The sequence below is a fragment of the Eptatretus burgeri genome, chromosome 3, assembly GCF_056783735.1.
Source record: "Eptatretus burgeri isolate ZD-2024b chromosome 3, Ebu_testis_v1, whole genome shotgun sequence".
Taxonomy (NCBI): domain Eukaryota; kingdom Metazoa; phylum Chordata; class Myxini; order Myxiniformes; family Myxinidae; genus Eptatretus; species Eptatretus burgeri.
In genome coordinates, this window is record NC_140963.1 from 13,402,903 (window position 1) to 13,417,218 (window position 14,316).

General features: G+C 46.0%; 1 protein-coding gene across 2 annotated transcripts in view; it reads right to left on the minus strand.

Annotated features, from left to right (window-relative positions):
• Positions 1-5,213, minus strand: part of LOC147029418 (bone morphogenetic protein receptor type-2-like) — a 117,168-nt gene extending 111,955 nt beyond the window's left edge. Inside the window, exons 1-2 of one of the 2 annotated variants that reach the window (XM_085872455.1) lie at positions 4,887-5,004; positions 936-1,044 (exon numbers count right to left, since the gene is read on the minus strand). Coding sequence is in view for 1 of the 2 variants with exons in the window: in XM_085872454.1 (XP_085728580.1) it covers positions 4,887-5,016 (130 nt within the window). In the remaining variant the exon portion in view is untranslated. Of the gene's footprint in view, positions 1-935; positions 1,045-4,886 lie in introns of both variants that reach the window. The other variant, XM_085872454.1, reaches the window with a different exon arrangement.
• Positions 5,214-14,316: the final 9,103 nt, after the last annotated feature.

The window sequence follows — 14,316 nt, forward strand, 5'->3', positions numbered from 1 at the left end:
GGTGCACCCTCACTAGAATTCACGGACCGGTGTTTGTTTGTCGTGCTGCTTCTCCTGGACAGCTCTGGACCGATTACATCCAGACTTGCTGCATCGGATCCGTATGACTCCAATTAATGGAGTGGGGTGTTTTTATCATTGCTGGGTGGTCTTGTGGGGGGGGGAGGGGTGGGAGGGTGGAAGCAAATTCTCAATGGAAATGTGTATCGTGTCGCGCCGCCTCCAGGTAGGAGAGGGTATTACAAGTCTCCACCATTTACATTACAGTATTCCTGTCCCCACGGTTTCCAATGCAGTGAGCTGTTTCAAATTATAAGCAGTAGGTATGTTCTTTCGTCATGCACATAACCCAGGTTATTAATTTTTTTGGGCCTCCACACAGCTGTCAGTTGCCTATACACCGCCCAAATAAAGGTATGCATCAGAAGAACGTGTTACGTGCTTGGAACAAGATCGTCCGTTGGGCGAGTCCTCTGCTGGTAGAAATAAATTAATAATAACATAAATATATATATATAAATTAATTCATATGCATAACAGATAAATAAATAAATCGATCAATCAAAAGAGACGTGTTGGTAGTAAAGTACATTTCAAATAAATAACGGTTCCAAAAAGCACAATAATCACAATCCCACACCAGTCTCTCCATAAATAATTCCAATTATTTTTTCCGCAAAATTTGAAAATAAAATTCTGTGCCGCATGACTTTTGGCTCCGATCCCAAAATCATTCGACGTGCGTCATCCCCAGACGGTATCGCCCACACGTGCCAAATACGAGAGAGATGCATCCAATCATTTTTGAGTCGAGGCTCTGAATGGACGGCACCCAAAATACAAGCCCCCAACCCCCCCCCCCCGACCGGGTTTATGCCCAGTTGTGGCTACAGGAGGATGGTGTGCTTCAGGAAGCAGCGTACCTGCCGACGTACCTGCAAACACTGCACTCGATAGTTACTTCGATCAGATTTAATTTCACCGGTGATCTCACCCTCAACCAGATCGCACGGTTATCGGTGCAAAAAGCACACAGGCTCGAAGCTGGAGAATACAAATGAGTGAATAAACAGCTCAAAAAAAAAAAAAACAAAGAACAAATCATGATTCGTCTTCGGAAAAGAAAATAAATCAATAAATAAATAAATAAAGTAACATGAGACCAGTTGTCTTTGCGCATCGATTCAACCCTCTCGTGAACGGGGTGCAAGTCAAGGACACCAACAAAGACATTACAAAGGTTTGACAGAGGAGGAGCCGCATGAAATCGATGTAAAGAAAAGAAAAACAAATGGAAGATTCATCATGAAAATTAAAGGGAATTAAACATCACTCGGTATCAATGGAACCAGAGGTGCGAGTGATGGAAAACACTCGCACTTACACGAAACAGCAGAACAACAACATCTGGATCGGCTCAAAACATCTGGATACTGCGGCTGAAATAATACAGAACGGGAAATAAATCACAAGGTTCTCTTAGAAGGTAGAAGTCGAAGGCAAAACGTGGAAGAAGCTTCATCTGGATCCGAGCAGTCATCAAGGAAAAGGACGATGTGCGGAATGAGCACGAAACCTGATCAGGGACGTTCATGATCAGGGAGGTTCATGATCAGGGAGGTTCATGATCAGGGAGGTTCATGATCAGGGAGGTTCATGATCAGGGAGGTTCATGATCAGGGACGTTCATGATCAGGGAGGTTCATGATCAGGGAGGTTCATGATCAGGGACGTTCATGATCAGGGACGTTCATGATCAGGGACGTTCATGATCAGGGACGTTCATGATCAGGGACGTTCATGATCAGGGACGTTCATGATCAGGGACGTTCATGATCAGGGACGTTCATGATCAGGGACGTTCATGATCAGGGACGTTCATGATCAGGGACGTTCATGATCAGGGACGTTCATGATCAGGGAGGTTCATGATCAGGGAGGTTCATGATCAGGGAGGTTCATGATCAGGGACGTTCATGATCAGGGACGTTCATGATCAGGGACGTTCATGATCAGGGACGTTCATGATCAGGGACGTTCATGATCAGGGACGTTCATGATCAGGGACGTTCATGATCAGGGACGTTCATGATCAGGGACGTTCATGATCAGGGACGTTCATGATCAGGGAGGTTCATGATCAGGGAGGTTCATGATCAGGGAGGTTCATGATCAGGGACCTTCATGATCAGGTACGTTCATGATCAGGGACGTTCATGATCAGGGAGGTTCATGACCAGGGACGTTCATGATCAGGGAGGTTCATGACCAGGGACATTCATGATCAGGGAGGTTCATGATCAGGGAGGTTCATGATCAGGGAGGTTCATGATCAGGGAGGTTCATGATCAGGGAGGTTCATGATCAGGGAGGTTCATGACCAGGGAGGTTCATGACCAGGGACGTTCATGACCAGGGAGGTTCATGATCAGGGACGTTCATGATCGGAAGGTTCATGATCAGGGAGGTTCATGATCAGGGAGGTTCATGATCAGGGAGGTTCATGATCAGGGATGTTCATGATCAGGGATGTTCATGATCAGGGATGTTCATGATCAGGGAGGTTCATGACCAGGGACGTTCATGATCAGGGAGGTTCATGATCAGGGACCTTCATGATCAGGGAGGTTCATGATCAGGGAGGTTCATGTTCAGGGATCTTTATCTTGAAGAACTTAACCCACTAAAAGTGTGTCTGTCAATGTCAAGTGGAATGTGGGGAGAGGGACAAAAGGTTCATAATAAATGGGACAGACCCCCAAAAAAGACAAACAGACACGAACCAAAACAGATGGACATACACCCATCAAAACAGAGGTACAGAGAGACAAACTATAAAGATACAAAAACGGAAGGACACACACCACACACCACAACTGGAAGGTGGAGACACGCCAAACGGACATATTGGGATACCATAACATATAGACAAATACAAAACTTACAGTCAGACGGACAGTCAGTCCCAAACCTAGAAATACAGACAGACAATCATCAAACCTCCACACAGTCAGACACCAAACCTCCTAAAGACAGACAGACACCAAACCTAGAGACAGACAGACACCAAACCTAGAGACAGACAGACACCAAACCTAGAGACAGACAGACACCAAACCTAGAGACAGACAGACACCAAACCTAGAGACAGACAGACACCAAACCTAGAGACAGACAGACACCAAACCTAGAGACAGACAGACACCAAACCTAGAGACAGACAGACACCAAACCTAGAGACAGACAGACACCAAACCTAGAGACAGACAGACACCAAACCTAGAGACAGACAGACACCAAACCTAGAGACAGACAGACACCAAACCTACAGACAGACAGACACCAAACCTACAGACAGACAGACACCAAACCTACAGACAGACAGACACCAAACCTACAGACAGACAGACACCAAACCTACAGACAGACAGACACCAAACCTACAGACAGACAGACACCAAACCTACAGACAGACAGACACCAAACCTACAGACAGACAGACACCAAACCTACAGACAGACAGACACCAAACCTACAGACAGACAGACACCAAACCTACAGACAGACAGACACCAAACCTAGAGACAGACAGACACCAAACCTACAGACAGACAGACACCAAACCTCCAGACAGACAGACACCAAACCTCCAGACAGACAGACAGACACCAAACCTCCAGACAGACAGACAGACACCAAACCTCCAGACAGACAGACAGACACCAAACCTCCAGACAGACAGACAGACACCAAACCTCCAGACAGACAGACAGACACCAAACCTCCAGACAGACAGACAGACACCAAACCTCCAGACAGACAGACAGACACCAAACCTCCAGACAGACAGACAGACACCAAACCTCCAGACAGACAGACAGACACCAAACCTCCAGACAGACAGACAGACACCAAACCTCCAGACAGACAGACAGACACCAAACCTCCAGACAGACAGACAGACACCAAACCTCCAGACAGACAGACAGACACCAAACCTCCAGACAGACAGACAGACACCAAACCTCCAGACAGACAGACAGACACCAAACCTCCAGACAGACAGACAGACACCAAACCTCCAGACAGACAGACAGACACCAAACCTCCAGACAGACAGACAGACACCAAACCTCCAGACAGACAGACAGACACCAAACCTCCAGACAGACAGACAGACACCAAACCTCCAGACAGACAGACAGACACCAAACCTCCAGACAGACAGACAGACACCAAACCTCCAGACAGACAGACAGACACCAAACCTCCAGACAGACAGACAGACACCAAACCTCCAGACAGACAGACAGACACCAAACCTCCAGACAGACAGACAGACACCAAACCTCCAGACAGACAGACAGACACCAAACCTCCAGACAGACAGACAGACACCAAACCTCCAGACAGACAGACAGACACCAAACCTCCAGACAGACAGACAGACACCAAACCTCCAGACAGACAGACAGACACCAAACCTCCAGACAGACAGACAGACACCAAACCTCCAGACAGACAGACAGACACCAAACCTCCAGACAGACAGACAGACACCAAACCTCCAGACAGACAGACAGACACCAAACCTCCAGACAGACAGACAGACACCAAACCTCCAGACAGACAGACAGACACCAAACCTCCAGACAGACAGACAGACACCAAACCTCCAGACAGACAACAAGCATACAAAGAACAAAACTACATGAAATACCAAACCACACAGACATAAGCACCATAAACAATGTCATATCAAAGTGACCAGCAGGTACAGGTAGATCGACAAGAAACCAAAATAGACACCGAAATGACACAAAGTGTTGCGTCGGACAGATTTCGTGAGTGACACAGTGAAGGCGACGAGCGGTGAACATCCTTACCTTCCGCAATCACGAAGGATGACGAGGCGGAGGAGTAGATGGACAGGGATAGGAACTGGGATAACAACACAAAGCAGGAGATGGACATGAAAGGCCAGACATAGAGTCCAGCGCCACAGGAGCTCGCCATTCGGCCACAATGGCCACGGCCAAGGCCAGGCCACGCCAGGCCTAGCTGGCCCTTGTCCGTCTCTCAGCAGCGTCTCGCTGGACTGCGATCCCGAGGGAATGACAACGCAGTGAGCGCAGCGACCATGGCGCTCACACTCAGACACACAGACGTCTGGCCAAGGGAGAAAGGGGCTGGACAATCAAGGACTCTTCTTCTTCTTTTTACTCTTCTTCTTCCTCTTCCTTTCTTCTGCTTCTTCCTCTTCTTCTTCTTCTTCTTCTTCTTCTTCAGTATGTATTTGCCAGTTATGTAATCCTCTGCTTTAACGAATTATTTAACTTGTGTTCACCAAGTTAGAACGTTCAAGGGCAGCACGTGAAGGCACATGATGTGTGTGTGTGTACTTTTATTATTATTATCAGAACAACTCGTGAGTCCTACCAAGTATCAAGGGCGACGGCGTCAGATCCGCGGAGCTGCAGTTCGAGTGCGTTACCACGAGGGGGCGCTGCATCAAGAAGCACCACGTCCAGCGAAAGGCATTTAAATCCAATGTGGACTTGGAAAAGAACCTTTCCACCTGTAGTTATGACATATATATATATATATATATATATATATATATATATATATATATATATATATATATATATATATATATATATATATATATATATATATATATATATATATATATATATATATATATATATATATATATATATATATATATATATATATATATATATATATATATATATATATATATATATATATATTACAGTTAGAGGGCAGGGTGGTGGAGGACGGCGGCGCGTGGTCATCATGACGTCACTTACTTGACCCCGTCAGTGGTTTTAATGAATCGTCGGTGGACATTGACGTGGATCACGTGGTTCCGATATCTCTGCAAGCTTTGTGAAAATTTAGACCCATGTATGTGTGACGTATGTGAAAATGGGGAAGCCTCCACACGTTTAAAAAAATATAAAATAAATCAACAGATCAACGTCTTCAACCACGTGACCTTCTTCCCCTGCTCTGACTTGTCTGAGTCATCTCTGTTGATGATCCTCAACGATGTTCAAGCCGTGAACACATTGTGATGTTAATGATTTCTTTCTTTTGCAAATCCTGATTAATGAGAAAGCGAAGATGATTCTCTGTTTTATCTCGTTTGTTTGTCCTGAAGTTGTCCAATTGTTACTGCCATGTCAACCAAATCTGCATTCATCCCCATTCGCTCGTTTACACCCATTTGTTGGTCCAAAGTTACTTAATGAATCCAAAAAGTCGATGCAATTGACCCACCACCTCCCAATTAACCTCCACCTCCCAATTAACCTCCACCTCCCAATTAACCTCCACCTCCCAATTAACCTCCACCTCCCAATTGACCCCCACCTCCCAATTGACCCCCACCTCCCAATTCACCCTCCACCTCCAAATTAACCTCCACCTCCCAATTCACCTTCCACCTCCCAATTGACCCCACCTCCCAATGGCCCCCCACCTCCCAATTGAGCCTCCACCTCCAAATTAACCTCCACCTCCCAATTCACCTTCCACCTCCCAATTGACCCCCACCTCCCAATTGACCGCCACCTCCAAATTGACCCCCGCCGACCAATTGACCCCCACCTCCAAATTCACCCTCCACCTCCAAATTCACCTCCACCTCCCAATTCACCCTCCACCTCCCAATTCACCCCCACCTCCCAATTCACCCCCACCTCCCAATTCACCCCCACCTCCCAATTGACCCCCACCTCCAAATTCACCCTCCACCTCCAAATTCACCCTCCACCTCCAAATTCACCTCCACCTCCCAATTCACCCTCCACCTCCCAATTCACCCCCACCTCCAAATTCACCCTCCACCTCCCAATTGACCCCCACCTCCCAATTGACCCACCACCTCCAAATTCACCTCCACCTCCCAATTCACCCTCCACCTCCCAATTGACCCCCACCTCCAAATTCACCTCCACCTCCAAATTCACCCTCCACCTCGCAATTCACCCTCCACCTCCCAATTCACCCCCACCTCCCAATTCACCCTCCACCTCCAAATTCACCCCCACCTCCAAATTGACCCCCACCTCCAAATTGACCCCCACCTCCCAACTGTCCCCCCCCTCCCACCTTGCCCCCACCTCCCAATTAACCCTCCCCCTCCAAAATCACCCCCCACCCCCAAATTCACCTCCCCCTCCCAATTCACCCCCCCCCTCCCACTTCACCCCCACCTCCAAATTCACCCTCCACTACCCAATTGACCCCCACCTCCCAATTGACCCACCACCTCCAAATTCACCTCCACCTCCCAATTGACCCCCACCTCCAAATTCACCTCCACCTCCCAATTCACCCCCACCTCCCAATTCACCCTCCACCTCCCAATTCACCCCCCACCTCCCAATTCACCCTCCACCTCCAAATTCACCCCCACCTCCAAATTGACCCCCACCTCCAAATTGACCCCCACCTCCCAATTGACCCACCACCTCCAAATTCACCTCCACCTCCCAATTCACCCCCCACCTCCAAATTCACCCTCCACCTCCCAATTGACCCCCACCTCCCAATTGACCCACCACCTCCAAATTCACCTCCACCTCCCAATTCACCCTCCACCTCCCAATTCACCCTCCACCTCCCAATTCACCCCCACCTCCAAATTCACCCTCCACCTCCCAATTCACCCCCACCTCCCAATTCACCCTCCACCTCCCAATTGACCCCCACCTCCCAATTCACCCTCCACCTCCCAATTCACCCCCACCTCCAAATTAACCTCCACCTCCCAATTTACCCCCACCTCCCAATTCACCCACCACCTCCAAATTCACCTCCACCTCCCAATTCACCCCCCACCTCCCAATTCACCCCCCACCTCCCAATTCACCTCCACCTCCCAATTCACCCACCACCTCCCAATTCGCCTCCACCTCCCAATTCACCCCCAACTCCCAGTTCACCCCCACCTTCCAATTCACCCCCACCTCCCAATTCACCCACAATTCACCCCCACCTCCCAATTCACCTCCACCTCCCAATTTACCTCCACCTCCCAATTCACCCCCGCCTCCCGATTCACCCCCACCTCCCAATTCACCTTCCCCTCCCAATTCACCCCACCTTCCAATTCACCCCCAACTCCCAATTCACCCACAATTCACCCCCACCTCCCAATTCACCTTCACCTCCCAATTCATCTCCACCTCCCAATTAACCCCCACCTCCCAATTCACCTTCACCTCCCAATTCACCTCCACCTCCCAATTCACCCCCCACCTCCAAATTCACCCCCACCTCCAAATTCACCCTCCACCTCCAAATTCACCCCCACCTCCCAATCGACTGGTGAAGGTGAACTTTAGTGAAGCAATGTGAATGTGTGAACTCATATCAGCTGTTCACCTCCATCTCAGTTAGATCGTCCCCAATCCAAGACCATGATCTTATACATCTTCGTTAAATAACCTCCGAACCCCAATCCCTCCTCCTTCCTAATGTCCAGTTTTCCCTCCATGGAGTTTCCTTCTGTGTCCATCTTTCCCCCATTCCCCATGAATCCTCTCCTGTCCCCATTCCTCCCCACACCCACTGCTTGTCCAAGTCTCCCTCGATCTTGTCCTTCTGCTCTGCTGTTGGTGTTTCACATCCTGTTATGTCTTCATCCGTTCAGCGTACTCGCTCTTACATGAGCCTCGACTATGTATATATAGCTAAAAAAAAAAACAAAGCCAAACAAAAATGTAAACAGGTGATGAAGAAGTCGCTCGACCTCCAATGTAGGAATGGCACGGCCACTCCATGGGTTTAATCCAACACCAAACCTCAAAACAGATCGAGCAAGATACAAACTTGTAAATCTATAAAATACATACACTGGAGTTCACAGGAGGAAAGTCCATTAAAGGATTCAACAAAATAATCATGACGACATGCCTATCCGGTATGTAGAGCAATGAAGCCCCACAAAGGGTGGGTTTGGGTTCACATCAAGGCATTCAATATATACCGTGTCACGTGACATGATATGAAAGGGTACTTTGAGCAAAAATCCTCATTTACATAACCCGACACAACAGAAGTGGAATATTTGTGGATTAACTAATCTATAGATTAATCAGGAGGGGAGAAAGATTAATAAATTCGAGAAAGGGGTGCGTGTCCGCACAACAAAAGATTTTGGGAACTTTCTGATCAACTCCAAAAGTCCAACTCCAAAAACTTTCTGATCAACTCTAAAAGTCCAACTCCAAAACTCCAACTCCAAAAACTTTCTGATCAACTCCAAAAAAATAAACTCCAAAAAGATGATATCTTGGAGCACGTACCGTAACAACACTCGAAGATGTTGGCCCGTTCAAGGCCTGCGGATGGCGTGGTCTACCAGACCTCCCCGATCATCCCCGTCAGTGAGTGGACTTCACCACATGGTCGAGTTTGTCAAAAGCAAGAAGCCTATTGTTTTTGAGGTCAAAAGGTCAACAACTTTGTCAGATTTCTAATGGAAAATTAGACACCTTTTGTCAGACACCTCATGGAAAATGCTCAATTTTCATGCAATTTACTTGAAATTTCAAGAGGATTTGCGTATAAGGTCACTGAATTGGGAAACTATTTTTGAAGTCAAGAGGTCAAATGTCAACTCAAGGTCAAACTTCTAAGATTCATCAAATTTTGACAAAATTGTCAATTTTCATCTAATTGAGTTGAACTTTGATTAAGATTGTAAATTTTTATCTTAATGAAATGTACAATTTGATGTATCCATAGCAACCTTTGGAGAGAGGGTGGATTTTGCAAGTATCGTGTTCTGCACGACGTCTTTCTTGTTTGTTCCTTGCAAAATCGAAGATTTTTCAAGTATATCGGTCATATCAGTCGATTTTGTTATTCTGTCTGCGTGTTTGTCTGTCTGTCTGTCTGTCACCTACAGGTCACAATTCTAAACCAATCGTCGTGAATCTTTACCAAGCTGTAGAGGTCGTCTCAACTGAGAAGCCTTTTGATTTTGAGGTCAAAGGTCATCTTGAGGTCAAATTTCTGAAATCGTCATTTTTCATCCGATTGACTTGAAATTTGAACAAGATTTGCATGTTGCGTCACTGAATTGGGAAACCAACTATTTTTGAAGTCAAAAGGTCAAAGGTCAACTCAGGGTCAAACTTCTAAAATCATCAAATTTTATTTGAAAAATTGTCCATTTTCATCTGATTGAGTTGAACTTTGATTAAGATTGTGAATTTTTATCTTAATGAAATGGACAATTTGATGGACCCATGGCAACCTTTGGAGAGAGGGGTGGATTTTGCAAGTATCGTGCTTTGCACGACGTCTTTTTCTTGTTTGTCTGTCTGTTCATACAAAATGTGCTCACATCGGCCATAAACACCACCTCGTGGTAGCCAGCAGTACACGTTCTCTTGTTTTCAACTGAGCACCTCCATAAAGTGTGCACAATTAGAATGTGAGTACGTCTATAAAATCACAAAACAAGTCTGGACGAGGAAGCGTCTGTCCATCGGTGTGTGTGTGTGTGTGTGTGTGTGTGTGTGTGTGTGTGTGTGTGTGTGTGTGTGTGTGTGTTTTTTTTTTTCTCCACTGCCGCTTGTACGAACAGGAAATGCTTTCAAACCGACACCTCTCATGCACGAATGTTTCTTGTATTTTCTCCAAGCTGGGTAATCTGATCAAGATTTTACTAAAACTTGAGTAAAACATCAAAAAGTTTTGTGCAGGTTCAAGCTGCAGCAAAAATTAATCCGGGGGTCCACCATGGCAATGAGAACCCAAGTGGCCTCATTTCCTTGCTTTGAGGTCAGTTCCTTGATTTTCAGCCATAAAAACACACATACATTCAGAGAATTGCTTTGTGGGGAGGGGTGGGGTGGGGAGGGAGGGGGAGGGGGAGGGTGGTTGCACACATGACCTGATATTGAGTGTCCCAGCACATTTTCGAAATTTGGTGGAGATGGACCCGATGTAGACATTTTTCAGATGTATCTATATTTTGGGGGGTGATTTTCAGATGTAGACACACATAGATGTAGAAAATTTGCTGGGGGGGGGGGGGGTTAGGATGGTGCTTGTGCCCTTTACCTGACCCTGTTTGCAGCACATGTTGGAGATTGGTCCAGCCTTTTTGTCCCCCCCTCTATGATTTACAAACGTCCATGCATGCACACAGAGAGTATTCTTACTGGAGGTGGGAGATGGAGTATGCCCGTGACCTGACCCTCAATACTCCCAGCACATATGCAGAATTTGATGGATATTGGACAAGGGGTGTAGAATTGTGTAGAAATCAAAGAAGGGTCTTCATACTGACACGCACACCACACAGGCACGCACACACACACACACACACACACACACACACACACACACACACACACCACACAGGCACGCACACACACACACACACACACACACACACACACACACACACACACACCACACACACACACACGCACATACACACTCACGAGTCCTGCATTGAGAGGGATCGGATCAATTATCTCCACCTGATTAGATCATGGCAGTGATTCATCAAGTGGGTCAGGAAGATTGCGGGAGTGAAGAGGATGGATAGAATGAGGATGGATGAACCGAGGGAAGAGATTTGTGTGCAGATGAGCTTGACTGGGAGATTAGTGAAAATGGCCGGCTGAAATGGACTGGACATTTGGTGTGGATGGGGGGAAGAGAGAATGGCAAAGAGAGCGGATAGGTTGAGAGAACAAGGGAGGAAGAAAAGAGGGAGACCGTGGTTGAGATGGGAGGATTGCATGAGGAGGGATATAATATCAGTAAAGTAGGGGTGGTTGGAGAGAGGAGAGATTGGTGAGGACAGAGGGATGGGGGGGGGTGAGGTATATCGTGGTCAAGGCAGGGCAGAAACTCGGTGCCATCGGACCTCACACCCCTGACAATGGGAAGAGGAAGAGAAGACGAAGAATTATATTTATATATCTATTCCTCATGACATTATCTCAATCTGATTAGATCACGGTTGTGATTGGCTGAATTATGTTGCCATGGCAACAATCTCGGTAACTTGCCTTTGTGTACCTGATATTTCAAGAAACTTTCAAGATTTATCTTTCATACGACACAGATCGAGTCCTCATACCACCCATACCACGAGGGACCTGGAGTATCAGCTTCTGCTTTTTTGTATACATTGTCAAGGCTCATGGAAGAAGTAGTACAGGTATATATCATGATGTAGTCAATACACCTTTGTGAGGCTTGTGGCCAAATTTCATCAAATTCGTGTTTGGTTCAAGCAATAATGACTGAAGTGTTTACAGACTGACTGACTGACTGACTTACCTCCGGACACTTGATTGCATCAACTCATCAGGCTAAAGTCCAGGTGAGCCGAAAATGAAAAACACGGTCTGTGAATCCTTGGTATATGCCTCTTTATGACGTCGTGTTTGAATGTCAGTTGTGACCTTTCAATCACTTCGACTGCTGAGACCCCTTCGACTTTTGAAGACCCTTAAGATGCTGTTAGACATTTACATCCTTTCGACCCCCTCTCTACCTTTTGACACCCTGAAGACTCCTGAAGACCCGAAGACGTTTTCGCACCTTAAGACAATTTAAGACTCCCTGAGACCTCCCATGACTCTTAAGACCCTAAGACCACTAATATCTCCCAAGACCACTGAATACCTCTAAAACCCTTAAGACCTCGAAGATCCTTAAGACCTCAAGACCCCCTTTACCTTTAAAAGATCCTTTAGACCCCTTCACCCTTTAGACCATTTATACCATTTAAACCCTAAAACCCTTTAGACTTTTATACCCCTTATGTCCCTTGACTCCCTTTAGACCCCTGAGATCATAACACTATTTAGACCCCTTACACCCTTTGGACATGTTAAGACAGCTTGGATCCTCGACCATTTCGAGCTTTCGAACACTTCGACCGTTTTAGAACCTTTTTACCTGCTTGAGAGATTAGACCCTTTCAACCCCTTAAACCCTCAACTACGATTGGAAGTTGCCCTTTGGAGTTTAGACCACCTGGTGGCATGTACTCCCAAGTAAGTACTCCACGGGTAGTACACTCCCAATTGAAAACTACAACTTTCCTGCCAACATTCTCTATCTTGCCAGGTATTTTTGCAAATGGTTATTGTGTATGTCTCTTAGAATGTTTAGTTTTCACCTGCGGTGTCAGTTATTGCGATTATTTATTCTTTGTCTCATCCAGGATTTCTGTTTATGCCATCTTGTCTCTATTAAAGTGTTTTTTATTCGTTTTTTTTTTAGCAGGGTCTCAAGTAGCGAACGCTGCTCGGAGCTCCTCCTCCTCCTCCTCCTCCTCCTCCTCCTCCTCCTCCTCCTCCTCCTCCTCCTCCTCCTCCTCCTCCTCCTCCTCCTCCTCATTCTTATTCTTCTTCTTCTTCTTCTTCTTCTTCTTCTTCTTCTTCAGACAAAACCTTTATATTAGGACTTCGCTCTTTTATATACACAATCCGGATCTCCTTAAATAATAAACACTTATACACATCCTCGCATTGACGGTGCCTTTTGAGAGGGTCTATCATGAACTTTTAAATATATTCGGACATTTGCTTTAAAGTTTTGAAAAGTTCACGTTACTGTTTAAAGATTATTCCATTTAATGTATTGTAATTTCGTAAATGCATTATTTATTTCGTAAATACACTATATTTCGTAAATACGTAAATACACTATGACGGGTCTCGCTATTGGCTTAATCAAGGCACGTGACTAAATATCGGAAGTTGTTGTTGTTGTTTTTGTTGTTTGTTTTTTTTTTTAGCCGACAAAACCTTTAGGACGCTGCTCTTGGACACATTTGTCCTTGTTTTTGTAAGGCCTGCATGTATGTCCGTTTCTGCCATCCTTCCTGCACAAAGAGTTTCGGCTTTATCGAGTATTCCTTGAGGGGAAATTAGTTAAAAGGGCGTATAAGGAGTGTGTTTAGAAACACTTGTTAAATCATGAAGCACCAACAACCGCTCGAGGTGCTTTGTGCGATGTTTGTCCTTAAGCTGGCTATCTTCGAGACAGACGACCACAGTGTGTGTGATTGCTGTCTGGCATCATCACTTGCGATTGTGGGGTGGGACGTGCAAGCAGTAGTAAATTTTCCTATTTCTATGAGCCATAAAATTTGAGATTGCAAAAATATATATCACACTAAAATATGCAACTTGGTGTCTGTCTGTCTGACCATGACACATTCGGTCGTTACTTATCCAATCTCAACTATACTTGCCAGGAGGGTTAAAGGTCATATTATGGAGGTCGTAGTGACTT